This window comes from Delphinapterus leucas, chromosome X (genome assembly GCF_059928025.1).
Source record: "Delphinapterus leucas isolate spDelLeu-1000000601 "Yukka" chromosome X, BTC_Dleu_Yukka2, whole genome shotgun sequence".
In the NCBI taxonomy this organism is placed as follows: Eukaryota; Metazoa; Chordata; class Mammalia; order Artiodactyla; family Monodontidae; genus Delphinapterus; species Delphinapterus leucas.
Genome location: NC_143150.1, coordinates 86,447,847 through 86,465,726, shown reverse-complemented (window position 1 = coordinate 86,465,726; position 17,880 = coordinate 86,447,847). Strand labels below are relative to the sequence as shown.

Here is a 17,880-nt window from a genome sequence, read left to right as displayed (position 1 = left end):
CTTCTTTTGGTTTTGCTCATGTCAGGTGAAATCAAACAGGCTGGCTAAAGAAGAACTGTCTGAAGAATGTGAGATATATACTCATATACGCATAGAAGTATGAAGTGGCACCACCTTTCTGGCAAGCAAGCTAAAAAACAATATATACCTTTTGATCCAATTTCTAAGCATTTATAAGAAAAACGACCTTAAATGTGACAAAGCTATGCACAAAAATACAAATAGCAACACTATATATCAACGTGGGAAACGATGTTCCAAGAGAGGAAATTGAAAGTGAAGTCAGTAGCATTCACCTGATGATTGCTGAGAAAGAAGTAGGAAAGAGTTTGTAAAAGTACTGTGGAGAAAAAGCCTTATTGGTGAGATGTTAGCCCCCAACCCCTCTGCTGATGTCTTAAAGTTGATGACATAAAGGTTTTTATTTTTCTAACTGCTTTGTTATTTCTTCTACTGCTTTATATGTTTCCTAAAATAAACAAATAGACCTCAGTTTTCTCATGTGCACAATGCATATTTGTAAAGAGCTTATCACAGTCATAAACATTCCAAAAATTTTACTACGGCTGACCCTTGAACAACATGGGGGTTGGGGCACCAACCCTCCATGCTGTCGAAAATCCACGAATAACTTACAGTGGCCCTCCACATCTGAGGTTCTTTATCTGTGGATTCAACCCACTGTGGATTGTGGTAGTACTATAGTGTTTACTATTGGAAAAAAAATCTACATATAAGTGGAACTGTGCAATTCAAACCTGTGTTATTCAAGAGTCAACTGTACTTTTACAACCCCAAAACACAACGTTTGGAAAACAGGCTCTTGGGTGAAGTACTCCTATAAGAGAATGACCTTTAAAACATGAACTTGGTAGAGGGTATCCTAGTTCCTTATTAACAAGTTTTGGAGGACACGGGGAGTGGGAAGGGTAAGCTGGGATGAAGTGAGAGAGTGGCATGGACACATATACACTACCAAATGTAAAACAGGTAGCTAGTGGGAAGCAGCCACATAGCACAGGGATATCAGCTCAGTGCTTTGTGACCACCTAGAGGGGTGGGATAGGGAGGGTGGGAGGGAGGGAGAGGCAAGAGGGAAGAGATATGGGGATATATGTATAGCTGATTCACTTTGTTATAAAGCAGAAACTAACACACCATTGTAAAGCAATTATACTCCAATAAAGATGTTAAAAAAAAGTTTTGGTTCAAGAAACCTATATTGCTAGAGAGGACTTTCTAGATAAGAGCTATCACTATAGTAAATTTAAGGGTAAAAAATGTATTTTCTAGTACCTTTTAAATGTCACTCAATGGGATAATGAGTGACCTACCATACCTAAGCAAGCACCTGAGCACACAGTTGGGAAGTTTTGCTGGGCAGAGCATATCATCTGTAACACCTAGCTATATACTTGATGAAGAACTGGAAGTCTATCTGCTCTGAGAGCAAGGAGAACAAGGTATTATGTAAAGCTAAACCAGCATCGGACACCAGAAAGACTCACCTTTTCCATGGTATGGCGGAGGGTGCAGGGGTCCTCAATAATGTGTCTTAAGAGAAGGGTGACCAGGGGAGTAAACCCATTGAAGCCTGAACTCTGGGTCAAATTCAAGATCATGCGGGTACTCTTCAGCTCTGCAAACATCATGGCATATTTGTGGTCTCGGGTGAGCCTCAGGCAGAGGCGAAGGGTGGCATGCAAAGTGTCTGGGTCCACAGGGACCCCTAGCATGCTCACACAGGCCCGGATTAAAACAGTCACCATATCCTCTGTCAGGCCCTGGATCAGGATCTCCCCAATTTTTGTTTCTTCCAGGCTTGTCTCCTTTTCAGTATTTGTACTGTCTAGGGCCAAGGGGGTATCTATAAATGGGAAAGTAAGTGTTCAGACAGTTAACTTGACATTTCCTCCCATCCTCTCCCTCTTAAGTAACCAGTCAAACACTTGGGTCCTATTAAGAGAAACAGACCAAATACCAATTCAAAGGCCAGATGAAAAGGCACATAAAGAGGACTGTGTATCTTTAAGTCACCAAGCAATCTGATGGATAAGAAATCACTCATGATGAAATCTGGCCAGAATTTAAGCCATAAAGGCACACTAGCTTTGTGTAAGACACTCCTTGAAAGATTCACAACTAAAAGTACATACCATTGGCTTTATTTTCTTTACGTTTGATATCCATTTCTTTGCTTTCTTCCAATGTCTTCTCTAGTTCTTGTCCATTGCTGTTTTTAGAATTTTTATTCAGCCGTGGTACCCTCAGGAGTGTCAGCATCACCGGGCGCCGGTTCCCTGTTTCCTCATTAACCTAGGAATTCAAGCAGACAAAAACATCTCTACTGAAAAAAGAATTGTAAGGGGGGTGGGAGAGCTGGAACTCTGTAGCAAAATGCTGTAACAGGAAGGAACCTTGGCAATTTATCCCACCCCTATCATTTACAGAGAGAAAGCCTGAGGGTCCTCAGAAGGAAAGTGGCATACACAAGACCCTACAGCAAATTATAAACTTTGCAATAGAGCAGACTCCATCCCCAACCACTCCCTAATCCTTGACTGAACACTTAAAATCATTTCCGGGTGGGACAGTATCAAATTGCCACAGACTCATGGCCTAACACATGGCTGTAAGAAGACTCAGTTCTCTGAAAACTATACCCCATTTAGGAGTGGTAATACTGTTCTTATAACAGGACTGCTGGTTCAGGAAGAAGCAAACGGAAAGGCATACTCAGCACCTTCCCCTCTTTTCAACCAAGTTTATGGCATTGAGTGAGCATGTACCTGCACCATTGTAGTGAACTGGACAGTGTATCTTCTTCGGCCTGCTGTGAAACGCACACTTGTCTCTCCAGATTTCCAGGCGGAATCAATAGTGCTATTGTTGCTTGCACTGTAACTACACCAACGTCCAGAGCGGTCATCAAACCAGCGCCAGTTGTTGTTGTTGGACTGTAGGTACTAAATACAAGAACACAAAGTTTCACTGTACTTCCTTACAAGGTTGATTGTTAGAAGAAATAGTAATTTCATCAGTGTTCATTGCTAAAGCTAACCCAGGAAAAAGAAATATATTGGACATTTTAAATGTTTTGCAAACCAAGAGAGAAGTTTTTATATACCTTAACCCTCGCATTCCTGAGCCTCTCCATAGGCACAAAACACTCTATAAATACCCTTATCCTGTGATGCTCTGCTTTCCTTTTGTTTCCAACTATTTTCCACAAAAGGTAAACATTTTAGATGTACTGGAACAAAACTTCTGTTTCTGGGAAGGTACTAAGATGATGTGGCGTATATAATTTTCGTATAAGGAGCACTTGCTTTTGGAGGAATCCTTGCACACTCAGTCCTTCACATAAAAGAAGAGCCACTCCTCCTCTGGAGACAGAACACTTCTTTAACATTTACTTCCAGGGTAAGTTCTTAGACCCTTTAGCCAGCAGCTCCATAAAAAAAAAAAAAAAATTCTAACTCCCAATTCAAAAGAAAACTCTAGCTATCAAGATCCCTCAAGAGATTTATGCCTTGATCAGAGAGCTTTACATTTTTTTCTTTTACCACTATCCCACATTCTCTTCTGGTCTATTCTTGCCTCAAGAAGCTGAGCTGTTCTGCTCACCACATACACCATATTACGTACCTTAGTCATTTGGGCTCTCCTTTTTGAGGAGATGGCTGTCTTTTCATAGAAATCAATCAGAAGCAACACTGGGGTGATCCACCTAAAACAGGAGAAATGATTTACTCTGGGCAAGCCAGAAACCTGCACAACATGGGAAAATTTATCTTGATTTCATCAGGTACCTCACAATTTTCAAGCCACAAAAGGTATCCAAGATTTGGCCCGTACATGACCCAGAAAACTCCCTGATTCAAGCCCTAAGCTTGAGGGCCCAAATCCCCAGGGCAACAGAAATGAAAACAAGAGAGATTACAGGGTCACTCACTTTGGGGTCTGGACCTCCTTTTGTTCCTTGGCGGCCTGTAGGCAGGGCTGAACCACTTCCAAGAGTTTGATTAGGACATTAAGGATGCCACTAGATTCAACCACCCAAGCACAAGGTAGCTTCAACTCCTGATTGATTAATCAAAGGAAAAAAAATAAAACAAATACCAGCTTCTACTCAGTATCAAGGATTAGCATGGTATAGAACATAAGAGCGAACGCTAATAGAATTGGTTGAATTCAAATTCCATTTCCACCACTTACCAGCTATGTGGTCCGAGATTAGTTACTTAAATTCTCTAGGCCTTGGTTTCCTCAAGGGTCAAAGGGAATAATTTCTATCTCCAAGGTAATTGTGATACACTGTGCCAAAACAGTGGCTGGTACATTAGTATGTGCTTAATATGGAAACTGTTACTAGTATCATTAATATCATTAAGAACTGTTACCTACACTAGTTGAAAAGCTTCTGATTTACAGAGAACCTTTATAATCTTCCAAGGAAGATGGAATAATTAAACACAGCAACATACTTAATGGTTCCCCTTACAAGGGCTACATAAAGTGTTACTGATGTAACAGGAAATCACTGGAAGTAATTTAAATGGCCGACAATAGGTAGTTATTTAAACTAGGGGACCTCAAAAAAATGGAATAATATATACATGACGTGGGAAAATATTTGTAACATAATACTGAGAGAAAAGAATACAAAACTTTCTAAATACTCTGATCCCAACTGTTTAAATGTACAGAAAAAAAGACTAGAAGAAAAATGTTAGGCTGTCATTTGTGATTTTTTAAAAAAGGGGGGCTCATGAGTGATTTCTTTATATTGTAATGTTTTGGGGGACCCCCAGCATTCAGTACTTTGCAACATTTCCCACAAGTATCTATTCACAAGTGCTATATAATAAGAATCACCACTTTTAACACAAAGGAAAGCCCTGAGACTGTACACACACAGACTGACACATATATTGGACTTAACTCCTGAGTTGCTATAAGGGTTTACTCCATTAAATCCAGGTTTTACCATTAAACATGATAAGATAAGAATGAAGAACCACTTGTTCAAGGTTAGGTGCCTCCTAATTCCTATGATGGCTGGAACAAGAACATGTCCTGGCCAAGCCATGCTTTACCTCAAATAATCTGCTGACTGACCAGGTAGGAAAGAAGAGTCAGATTCTATCTGACACCTATTACCAAATTTCCACATCCTACCCCATTCTTTAGCTGCTTGTTAGTTTTCCTCAGAGAAGCCAAAAATATTCCACAACTTAACTGCTAATAGTCATTCTAAGTACGGTCTTATAATTACACCCCATCCCCCAATCCTCTAAGACCCAATTCAATTAACATTTGTTCTGAGAAGCCCTTCTCTCATTATCCAGAAGTGATGCATACTGCCCCCCCCGAACTCAGATAAAACTGTTTATGCCATTCATGTGGCATAGAATGCTGTATTTTGTACTTAATTGTGTACATTACAGTCTATTAGAAGCTGTAGGCTATGAAATGCAGACTTGTCCTACATTTCTCTCTACCTTCTTCAATGTCTCAAATGGTAAGTGTTTGATGATTCTTTGATGAATGAATCACAAGGACCAAAAGGTCTAAATCTTACCTCAAAAAGCAGTGTTAAAAGCAAGATTCTAGTAGCCAAATTGGAGGCCTGGGGCAGGGTGGCCATCTGACTGATCCACTCTGACACAGTTTTTGTGTCACTCGTTGTCAGGGGAAGAGCGGCCTTGATCAATACATCAGCAGCTTCCCACACCTACGAAAGCAGAAAAGTGGCCAAGTCAAAAACTGTAGATTGAGTATGATGAGGTATGTCAAAACATTCTCAACCTTGTAAAATACTCCCTCCACCTCTAATACATTCACTGAAGGAGGGGGGTAAATATTAACATATTTACTATAGGGTGTCTGTATCAAAAGATGTACGCTACTAAAGGAGCGCCTCTAAAAAATTATTTTCTTAGGCTAGATTACAAGAAGTCTAAATTAGAAGTTAAAGAAAATGAATATTTTTAAAAATTTTCTGGTGCATATATAGAGTCAATCCCACAAAGGTTCTACCAACTTAAAATCTTTCACTACACCTGCCCCAGAATTATCATTAAAAACAGAAAACAAAAATCCCAGTTAGAAACATTGGTCTTGCTTTAGTATGCATGTTAAAAATTTCTTGTAATGAATTTTATGTAATTGCCCTTGTCTATTAAGGTTTTAGTTTGCTTAGAATCACTTCTATAAGCTCTTAATATAGATTAAAGATAACTAAGCATTGGTGATATCTTGTGGGGGGAAGAAAAAAGGTTTATTCAGTTTGCCTTTTACTCTTGTGATGTTTCCATACACTAAAGCTATGTTTACATACAACACTTACTTTCTTCCTCTGTCTCTAAACTTAAAAAAATATATAAAACAAGATTCCAATGATTTAAATACATAAATCATAAAAAATAGTAAAGGAAATAAAACCAAAATGCTAACTGGCTATGTGGGAATTTAGGGCAATTTATTTCTTATTCTACTTCAACAACTAGCATACATTAATTTCATAATGAGGAAAAACACTGCTTAAAAAAAGACAATAGGTCACAACTACTCATTAGGATGGGGACTCATCTGTCAAAATGGTTGTTGCATAGGAGGAGAGGGAAAAACATTTATTTAGGCCAGGGGGCCTAACTTGGCTCAAGAGTGAGAGACATTTTTGACGAACCTAAGAAGAGATACCTAGAAAAAGAGAGCTTTGTTTTTTTCTTTCAAAGATATTTTGTGCGTGAAGCAGTTAATTCATGTTTTGCAGGAAAACACTCAAGAAAGAGCTAGATTACTAGATCTACAGAATTCAAAGAAAGAATACATCCATATCAGATAAAATGCAAAGATACTGATTAAAAAAATAAAAAAAGAAACCAGGTTTTGATAGATGGCAGGAAAACCATTTTACATACTCCCCTCTTCTGGCCCCTGGAGAACTTACTTACCTGATTGACTACTTGCTTCAGAATCATGTCTCGATAGTCTGCTCCATTACGTTTGATTGCTGTCATGATCAGATCACACACCCGGTACACTGTGTCTGGGAGCTCATCAAGAAGGTGAAAGCAGCCTGGCAACATGGTATCTGTGAAAGTGTGGAGTTCATCTTGCTCCAATGGATCAGCATCCTGGAACTTCTCTAGACATTTAGCCTCTTCCTCTTCCTGCTTTTCCCGAGCTTTCCGTTCCTCCTCCTCCTTCCGGCAAGCAACTTCCTGGAGGCAGGGAAGGAAAAAAGTGAGAAGACTCTAAAAATGTATCTGCCCTACCATATGAATATTCTCTACCTTCTCCTCAAGCAGGTGATACATTCGTTAGAGTGTGGCAATGAGTATGAGGGCAGCCACACAGGCTAAGGCAAGACAGGGGAAGGACACCTCCAATCCTCAAAGCACTGGCAACTTATGTGCATCATCCTACATCACCCCCCACAAATAGCATTTGTAGACATTGTGCTGCATTCTCTGCAGGTATGGTAAACTGAAGTAATTATTACCTAGATTCCTAGGTAATAAAGACAGCCAAGTTTGGCCTAATGGGTACTACCAAGGACATTTTGGGCCTCTTATTTGACAATAAATATTAATGCTTCATCTGTTTCACTTAAAGTTTCAGGTCAATGTAATGTAGATTAGTGATGGCAAGGTTGGGATGAATGAGTATTCACACATGTCTTTGTTTACACTTTAATTCGACCAATTACTCTGCAGTAGTAGCAGAATGTTCACAGAAATACTAAGATTAATGTGTCAGACCCTCTTGGAAGCCGCGTTTCCTAGTTACCTCAGGTGACTCTGCCCTTTGATCCATTGGGATATCCTGTCCCAGAGACATGGCAATTGCTCTCATCATCTGGTCCTCTTCAGACATACTCAGATCCTAAAGAGCAACAACAGAAATTCCAGCAACTACACACACAACTCATAAGGAACCAGACATCCTGTGTTCAAGCTTTAGAGAGGAAGAGAAGGGGCTCTGAATGCTGCTCTCTAGAGTCAAACTCAATTAGGCTTACCTGGTCACTTACGAGAACGAGAGGGAAAAATCACAACAAAATTAAATATAGGAAAGGAGTTTCAATGTGACCACCTATTTGGCATCTCACAAAAGAGAGCCTTCCTATTACTTTCTGATTATGCATAATTTAAGAGTTCCTCTGCAAAGTCCAGTAATTTGCATGAATAGGAGACAGAAAGCTTCTGCTCCTTATATTCTAGAGCTATAAGAGTTAGCATATAAAGAAAATTTCGGCACAGAGAAGTAAAGCACATCAGCAGCCAAACCAATGCCATGAAAGATTAGAGCCCCTGAGCCAACTCACCCGAACAACTCCTCCCATGATCGGGGGAGGGTGGGTTAGAAGGTACTCTGTGGCCTGCTCCATGGTGCTGGTGTTCAACAGGGCCTCCATGGCATGTTCCCTTGTGAAGCCCATGTCCATGAGCTACAAAAAGAAGGCAGGATCTCAGAACCATGGTAAAAGAGAAATCCAAATGCATTTTAAAAAGAAAGGAATCCTTTTAAGATGTAAACAAGTTTTCCTAACTTCATATGAACTGAGAACATTTATAAGGTAAGGCAGTTAGATAACGTGAATGATCCTTTCTGCCTGGTGCCTCCATACTATTTACACAGAGCTACACATTGAGGCAAGGAGCCAAGGTGATTCTCAGTTCCATCCTTTAAGAAAATTCACCTAGATGGTTATTATCATTAGGAAGATTATTCTAATTCAAAGACTGAGACTCACACACAGAAGCAAAACTTGGTCCCACTTTTCTTGAAGACAAACTGGCAACAGAACAAGAGCCTGAAAAACTGACCCAGGAAATCTACAACTAGGAAATAATCATGAGATGCACAGAAAAATTTGTAGAAAAAGAAACTATACATCAGAGCTTTACAACATCAAATAATAAGAAAATCAACATATCCAGCAATAAAAGAATGATTAAGAAGTAAAAAAGACCCATTTTCTTAACGACAGCAGTATAAGCTTACATACTGTATGATGTTACTATGTAAAAATTAGGCATAGAACTAAGTGATGAAAAAAAGGACATGACTATTCTGTGTGGTGATATTAAGAATGCCTTTAAAATGTATTTTGCTATATTTCTAACTTTTCTTTAAGTGAGCACTTTTAACTATTATAATAAAAAAAGTTGCATGTACATATAGAAGACATATTTGAACAGGACTCTAGATATAAAGAGAACACATATACATACACACAAATTGCAAGAGGAGTATGCTAAATGCTGTTTGAGACTGAAATGTGAGGATCTAAGTGCACCCCCCCCACTTCTAGCCTCCAATATTTTAAAATTTAAAAATGAAAACAAAAGTTTTGTAGGTGACTAAGGTTTCCGAAAGCTCTTGATGGAAAATAAATTTGGGCCACAATATCCCTTCTCTTTATAGATTAATGAGAAAGTAGCTGAGGACAGTTTGCCTCCAAAGAACATGGCAACCACAGCCTACTGAGAATACGTAAAAGACTTCCAATACTAAACAATATGCTTGGGAGGACACAAATCTTTTACCTATTAGGAGTACTGAAACTATTCTCCAGCTTTCTCAAGAGAAAAAAATAAAGAGTAAAAGAGGGAACAAATTTAAACCTATCCCCTAACAGGACCAGGCATTAAGAAACTTAGAAACCCCACAAGCAGTATACTCTCCAGTGCAAAGTCTTGATCCTGGAGTGTGAGGCCAGAACCCCACCTGTTGTAGTTGTTGCTGGTTGACTTGAGGTTCCCGGCGGGAGCCACCTTCCTCTTGTCCTGTATCCTCTTCTCCTCGAGACCCCTCCTTCTCTTTGCTCAGTCTCTCTCGAATGACAGGTTCTCCTCGGAGGATGTGGCACAGGATGGCCAGCATGGACTCAGCCATTCGCCCACCATACACCTTCAAGGGTTTCCGGTTCCACAGGTTCTTGATGCAAGTAAAGGCTGCCTGTAAGTCATTTGAAAGGCTGTGTAAAGATCATTTTGTCTCAATTCAAAACCCCAGGAAGAATAAGTCAAAGACTTATGAGACGGTCCTTCCACAGTCAGTGCCAACAACAAAATCCTAGGCAGTACTGAGGTTGGGGGGGGCCCAAGGAAGTACAGAGAAGGGGCATTTAACCCAACCTGGAAGTACCAATCTGAAGTTTACAGTTCAAATGTTTACACCACAGAAAATTATCAAGTGGTCTCTATCCCATTCTGCAAGGCAGCCCTATCTGGGAGTAGGAGCCAGTGGTTCTCTACCAATCGAGTTATTTCACTAAGGAGGACAAAACAGAGTGGGAGCTACCCAGTTGGCATGAGAAATTGCTCTTGGTTTTAGAATGCTGACTACTCACTTTCTGAGTTACCACAAGGAAGCGGAGGGCACTGAATTGTGGAAAGTTCTGAACACCTCCAGGCAATTTGGCAGGCAGTGAATGTGGAGATTCAAGCACCGTGGTGGGATTCACCATCTTTTCCACCAGCATTAGCCAGGCATCTAGGAATTCTCCTGTGCCATCAGGTAAGTCTGAATGTTCTAATCCCTCTGCAACAGGAACTTTGCCTCCCATGGACAGAGCCCAATTGAATGTTCTAAATTCAAATAAGAGAAAGTATAGAGATAGAATATTAGTATTTTAGATTGGGGATGGGGAGAGAAAGGGACACATTCGAAAGCTTCCCAGTCCCTCCTCTTGGAGCTATTGCTTCCAGTCTGTCCAACATTTATTAGCTTTACCCCTCCCCCCCCTTTTTTTACTTTAAGTATAGCTGGTTTACAATGTTGTGTTAGTTTCTGGTATACAGCAATTCAGTTTTATATATATATATATATATATATATATATAAACTTCTTTTTCCTTATAGGTAATTACAAGATGTTGAATACAGAGCTTTACCTTTTATTTGGGTTTTTATTCCAGCTTTATTGATATATTATTGACATATATTTGTTATATGCATATATGGCAAAATTACTACCGCTTCTAGCTTTACTTTTAAAGCCAAAACAAACAAAAACCCCAAAGTGAAACTTAGCTTAGAATCTTCTGATCAAAAGAAGCAGAAAAATGATCATATTCAGAGAAACAGCAGCAAAGGACAAGTCTATTAGAAAATATGTACCAGACATTACAAGCCAAATGAAGAAAAACAGAGACCCTTACAAACATTCCTAGGACAGGCTGAATCACACCCTCCAGGAAGATGGAGATACATACAGTTAGTTCCTGAAACGTGAAAGGGTATACCCAATGGCTGTCTCTATGTATCTCACTGTCACAGGACAGGTGGCTTAGAAAGTTGTGGGCTGCTAAGGCACACAGAAAAGACCAAACTCCAAACAATGCTTCTCTGTAAAGCACCATGATCCTTACTCAAAAAGAGCATTGTGGCCTCCAGAGCAGAGAAACTTCTGCAGCATGAGGTGGTAGGGATACTTCCTCTCATCGAACAGCATTGGGGATGTAAAACCAACTGAACAGATGAAGAATGTCAGCCTGGAAGAGGGAAAAAGCAAAAAGTTAACCTTCTCTGAGGCAGACACAGAAGCAATGGGAAATTCAAGTAAAAGTCAAAAGTAAAATTTAATATTGCACTGGGTGACTAGTCTGGATATTAAAATTTCTAAGGCAGGGCTTCCCTGGTGGCGCAGTGGTTGAGAGTCCGCCTGCTGATGCAGGGGACACGGGTTCGTGCCCTGGTCCGGGAAGATCCCACATGCCGCGGAGTGGCTGGGCCCGTGAGCCATGGCCGCTGAGCCTGTGCTCCGCAACAGGAGAGGCCACAACAGTGAGAGGCCCGTGTACCGCAAAAAAAAAAAAAAAAAAATTTCTAAGGCAAAAAAGGGTGACAGTTCCCACCTACTAGTAAATACGAGGTTATTGGAATGCAGTTTGATTACAAATGCTTTTAAAATTTCTATATCTTAGACTAGGCAGAACCAAAACAAGTAGCTTAAACAGTATTTGGGGTACACATTTAAGAGTAAAACAAGGGACCTCCAAGTCCTCTAATTCAGTGGCTCACTCTACATTCAAGTGGAGAAGGAACCAATTAGATTCTGCATCTCAAGCGGAACCTCACCTGAAGCGTGGAGTAGGTGTATATGGTGGAGGCTGCCAAGATAAGCCCTTTGTGAGGAGCTTAGTGAGAGCTGAGGCCGTTGATCGAGCAGCGGGTGTTGGTGCTGTGGTGGTGCTGGCAGCATGATGGCTCCTTCTCTGGCGGACAGGAGACCCCACACAAAGTTTAACAAGGAGTCCAAATAGCTCAGCCAGTGCTCTGCCTAATCTAGAGGAAGCTGGAACCCAAAAGTCAGAATAAGGCTGTATAGTACTTTCAGAATGGTTTCATTATAACAGACACATTACTGTTAATACCTTTTAATGACTGACTACTCCCTCCCACTCAAACATTCTATGAAACACCTGGACTTGTCTCTACATATGATATCTGAAAAGGAAGCTCCACAGGGAATAAATGCCTCTTTTGAAGGCAGGAGACAGAGAAGTATGTTGGCATTCAATATATAATAAATATGAAAAACAAACAAGATAAGCACTCACACTGTTAGGAGATATAAACTGAAACCACCTTTGTAGAAAGCAATACACAATATGAACTATTTAAGTAAATGATATATCTATGTATTGAATTATGGAGTCACTTAAAATGCCTACAGAGAACTTTAAAAATGGCAAAAATGCTAACAACTTAGACCAGAAAAGAACATCTGTTATATACTAGTAACGTCTCATCACAACATTAAATGTATGGTCCCCAAAGGAAAAAAATTGTTAGGAAAAGCATAAAAACTTAAAAAGCGGCCTTCTTATAAAAATCTTGTAAGGTGTTAGGTAGATTACAAGTATTTCAAATTTTCATCTTTGTAGGATGCTTTTTGGTAGATACTGCTGAACCAAAAAAGCAGAATCCTGGGGCTTCCCTGGTGGCGCAGTGGTTGAGAGTCCGCCTGCCGATGCAGGGGACATGGGTTCGTGCCCTGGTCCGGGAAGATCCCACATGCCGCGGAGAGGCTGGGCCCGTGAACCATGGACGCTGAGCCTGCGTGTCCGGAGCCTGTGCTCCGCAACGGGAGAGGCCACAACAGTGAGAGGCCCGCGTAACGAAAAAAAGAAAAAAAAAAAAAAGCAGAATCCAAATATAAACATGTAAAGGAGATATACAGAAAAAGGGAAAGAAAATATATCTAAACACATTATATTTGGGTAATTTCCTTGCTTTCCTTAAAACATTTCTCTGTACTTTTTCTATAGTGAATATTTATTACTCTTAAAATCACAAATGAAAACACTGTCACAGAATGCCTGAAATAAACATTATTTCATCACGATTCAGGTTAGAATCAAAGCACATCTCTTAATTATACACATGTATATATGAACCCACTGTAAACAAACAGGCTCTACTTGAACTGGTGCCACATATCGTACCCCAAAAACTCAGTAAGCTCTGAGATATACAGCATAAGAAGAAAGGAACAGGTCTCTTCTTTTTCCCAATCCACCCAAATTAGGATCTCCCAATCCTAATGAGGGATCAGGCTACAGATACTCGCACTGCCTGGCTGGAGGTTGGATGGGCCTAGACTCTGAAAGCCTAATGCATGTACACATTAAGTTTGTACTTTTCCACCACCGTTTTCAGGTGAATAGACAGCAAAGTGGCTCAAAGGTAGTCAGCAAGGATAAAAGAGAAAAACAAAAGGCCAGTAACCACAGAGAAACAGACATCAAAAGCATGGGCTGGGCCCACACAGAAACCCCAGAATGTGCCAAGGTCACAGAGGTCTAACAAAGAAAGGGGAGATAAACATTAGCATCTTCTTGGATGGTCAATCTTCCTTCAATTTGGGGAAAGTGGCAGTAGACTTTCAAATTAAAACAAAGGAGCAGAATTAAACAAGTTAAAACAGAACATAAAATTCAAGGGGGTTTAAAGTAACAAATGGAAACACCAAAGGCCAAGTTTTGCTTGCTTTTGGGCAGAGCCCCCAATTCCCAGGAGTTGTCTACATTTTCCTTCACATTAAGGTGTCAGAAAGTGGCAAATGTACAAAATTGGTAGAGGTACAGAACATAGAAAATAGGCTCCCCACTGATTTTACATTAAGGGGCAAAAGATGGCAAAGACAGATCAGTGCACATCTTTATTCACTGTTTTGGTTGCACCACACAGCACACGGAATCCTAGTTCCCTGACCAGGGATTGAACCTGCACCCCCCACAGTGGAAGTGCAGAGTCTCAACCACTGGACCGCCAGGGAAGTCCCCAGTGCACATCTTTAATGTGGTCTTGCATCATATTACTGTAGTCTCCACAGAGCTGGCAAAGTAACTACTAAAACACAGATCAACTATGTCACTTGCTAGCTACATCTGAGGGACAGAGAAAGGAAAAGGAGACTGAGTGCAGTAGCCAGACAGGTAACAGGAAAGCAGGAGGGCTTAATATTAATACCACAAAAGCCAAGAAAGGAGTATTTTGAGAAGGAGGTGATAGGTCAACCATCATGCTGCGGAAAAGTGAGAAGTGGACTGAAAAGTATCCAATGGACTTAGCAACAAGGAGGTTACAGATACCTTGGTGAGACATTTCAGGGAAACGGTAGGAGCAGAGGTTATTTGCAGTAGTAGAAGAGTGAGCAGGAAGAAAAGGAGGGGTAGACTTAGCTTTCAGAAAGCGATTCTCTCATCTCTGTATCCCTAACAGTTAGTACAGAGCCTGTCACATGGCAGACACCTGAAAATGAGCCACCAAGTTTAAAACTTCCTTAAAGGAAACAATACAGCCATACCAGGGAGCAGAAGGAAGAGAATCACTCACCTGACAATAACGGCTTGATTTGCTTGATTCTGGCAGCCATGGCAGGTGTAATTTTAGATTTGCCCTTAGAGTCTGAAGCAGTAGGTTCATCTGTCTCCATAGGAGCCAGCGTGTCACCATCAAGCCCAATGCCTTCCAACAAGCCCTGGGTAGAAGCATCCATACTTCCAGTGGTTCCATCCTGTTCCCCATCTGTAGACATAAGAGGGGAGCAATAAGACCATGTTGAGCCAGCACTCACCTGGTTCCTTGTTCTGAAGAGTCCGAAGAAAGAGCTATCTATAGTGCTTGTTACTCTTTAAGTGTCCACAACTTCCTAAATCTGAAAAGAAAAAACCACAAAACTGTACTTCTTTCCCTGGAGTCCTTCTAAGTAGCTAACACTGACATCTTCCAATGAGAGCATGTTAAAACTCTTAACTTTCAAGGGCTACCTTGGAAGACTGTAGACACACTGCATGACCCAGAAACTTCACATAAACTACAGTGTGTGTGGTGACCCCATGCACTCAAGGCACACACCCCGCTAGAATTTTAGAGCTCATTAATAAACTCAATTTGGACATCACAGATTACCACTGGAGAAATATATTTCCTAGAATTTAAGATTTTTGTATGAATGTGAGATGAGTCTTTTCTGGGGGGGGGCGTGTGCTCTTGACCTAAGAATCAGCATTAGGCAAACTATAAAACACATCAAATTTTCTGTGTAATACTCTGGAAAACCTATGGAAATGAAGACACCTTTGTTAAATGTGTGAAAGAAACTGCTGGGAAAAAATGTATCTAAATTGTTATGCAAGGCAATTCTTTGACTGCGAGTCTAATTTCGTTCTTGGTTTTTAGTAAATTATTTTATTCTTTCCTTGACTTAAAGTTGGTATATTTAAGACTCTGACAAAATTTGAGATTCTAACATTTGGTTTCATCCATTTTCATGTATATTTTATTAATTCTGTCCCCTTCCTCCACAATACAATAATTAGCTGTCATATAATCCTTATTTGTTGTTTCAAAACTTATGTCTGCTTTTTTTATTAGTTCCTTATCATTTTCTCTATCTTTAGCAATCTCAATACAATTTTTAAGCATACCTTTTTTTTAACATCTTTATTGGAGTATAATTGCTTTACAATGGTGTGTAAGTTTCTGCTTTATAACAAAGTGAATCAGTTATACATATACATATGTTCCCATATCTCTTCCCTCTTGTGTCTCCCTCCCTCCCACCCTCCCTATCCCACCCCTCTAGGTGGTCACAAAGCACCGAGCTGATCTCCCTGTGCTATGTGGCTACTTCCCACTAGCTATCTATTTGGTAGTGCGTATATGTCAATGCCGCTCTCTCAGTTCATCCCAGCTTACCCTTCCCCCTCCCCGTGTCCTCAAGCCCATTCTCTACGTCAGTGTCTTTATTCCTGTCCTGTCCCTAGGTTCTTCAAGACCATTTTTTTTTTAGATTCTATATATATGTGTTAGCATACGGTATTTGTTTTGCTCTTTCTGACTTACTTCACTCTGTATGACAGTCTCTAGGTCCATCCACCTCACTACAAATAACTCAGTTTCATTTCTTTTCATGGCTGAGTAATATTCCATTGTATATATGTGCCACATCTTCTTTATCCATTCATCTGTCGATGGACACTTAGGTTGCTTCCATGTCCTGGCTATTGTAAATAGAGCTGCAATGAACACTGTGGTACGTGACTCTTTTTGAATTATGGTTTTCTCAAGGTATATGCCCAATAGTAGGATTGCTGGGTCATATGGTAGTTCTATTTTTAGTTTTTTAAGGAACCTCCATACTGTTCTCCATAGTGGCTGTATCAGTTTACATTCCCACCAACACTGCAAGAGGGTTCCCTTTTCTCCACGCCCTCTCCAGCATTTATTGTTTGTAGATTTTTTTTGTGGTACGCGGGCCTCTCACTGTTGCGGCCTCTCCCGTTGCGGAGCACAGGCTCCGGACGCGCAGGCTCAGTGGCCATGGCTCACGGGCCCAGCCGCTCCGTGGCATGTGGGATCTTCCCGGACGGGGGCACGAACCCACGTCCCCTGCATCGGCAGGCGGACTCTCAACCACTGCGCCACCAGGGAAGCCCTGTTTGTAGACTTTCTGATGATGGCCATTCTGACTGGTATGAGGTGATACCTCATTGTAATTTTGATTTGCATTTCTCTAATGATTAATGAGCATTCTTTCATGTGTTTGTTGGCAATCTGTGTATCTTCTTTGGAAAAATATCTATTTAGGTCTTCTGCCCATTTTTGGATTGGGTTATTTGTTTTCTGGATATTGAGCTGCATGAGCTGCGTGTATATTTTGGAGATCAATTCTTTGTCAGTTGCTTCGTTTGCAAATATTTTCTCCCATTCTGAGGGTTGTCTTTTCATCTTGTTTATGGTTCTCCTTTGCTATGCAAAAGCTTTTAAGTTTCATTAGGTCCCATTTGGTTATTTTTGTTTTTATTTCCATTTCTCATAGGAGGTGGGGTCAAAAAGGATCTTGCTGTGATTTATGTCATAGAGTGTTCTGCCTATGTTTTCCTCTAAGAGTTTTATAGTGTCTGGCCTTTCATTTAGGTCTTTAATCCATTTTGAGTTTATTTTTGTGTATGGTCTTAGGGAGTGTTCTAATTCCGTTCTTCTCCATGTAGCTATCCAGTTTTCCCAGCACCACTTATTGAAGAGACTGTCTTTTCTCCATTGTATATTCTTGCCTCCTTTATCAAAGATAAGGTGACCATATGTGCATGGGTTTAGCTCTGTGATAGGTTTTTATACACAGAATTATCTTCACTGTTTTCTTAATAGTTTATCAAATTCATTTTCTCCTTGATGCAGAGTATAGGAGAAAAAAACTTTCTAGAATAGCTACTTTTATTAATTTTAGGTTTGCTGCATTACGGTCAGAAGATTGTATTGAGTGGGCCAAAAGGTTCGTTCGTTTTTTCCCATAAGATGCCTCCAGTAGCACTTAGTTGTCTTTAACTTCCTTCAAAACAATTTTGTTAGATTT

At 40.4% G+C, this 17,880-nt stretch overlaps 1 protein-coding gene across 27 annotated transcripts in view; it reads right to left on the bottom strand.

The window, feature by feature from the left end:
• Window positions 1-17,880, bottom strand: part of HUWE1 (HECT, UBA and WWE domain containing E3 ubiquitin protein ligase 1) — a 143,571-nt gene that overhangs the window by 41,534 nt on the left and 84,157 nt on the right. For all 27 annotated transcript variants that reach the window (XM_089904493.1, XM_089904495.1, XM_089904512.1 and 24 more), the window contains 14 exons: window positions 14,859-15,050; window positions 12,096-12,312; window positions 11,387-11,509; window positions 10,367-10,604; window positions 9,742-9,972; window positions 8,336-8,458; window positions 7,798-7,893; window positions 6,960-7,229; window positions 5,585-5,737; window positions 3,956-4,083; window positions 3,649-3,730; window positions 2,790-2,966; window positions 2,157-2,316; window positions 1,509-1,867 (listed from right to left, as the gene is read on the bottom strand). In XM_089904493.1, the coding sequence (XP_089760619.1) occupies window positions 1,509-1,867; window positions 2,157-2,316; window positions 2,790-2,966; window positions 3,649-3,730; window positions 3,956-4,083; window positions 5,585-5,737; window positions 6,960-7,229; window positions 7,798-7,893; window positions 8,336-8,458; window positions 9,742-9,972; window positions 10,367-10,604; window positions 11,387-11,509; window positions 12,096-12,312; window positions 14,859-15,050 (2,549 nt within the window). The remainder of the gene's footprint in view (window positions 1-1,508; window positions 1,868-2,156; window positions 2,317-2,789; window positions 2,967-3,648; window positions 3,731-3,955; window positions 4,084-5,584; window positions 5,738-6,959; window positions 7,230-7,797; window positions 7,894-8,335; window positions 8,459-9,741; window positions 9,973-10,366; window positions 10,605-11,386; window positions 11,510-12,095; window positions 12,313-14,858; window positions 15,051-17,880) is intronic.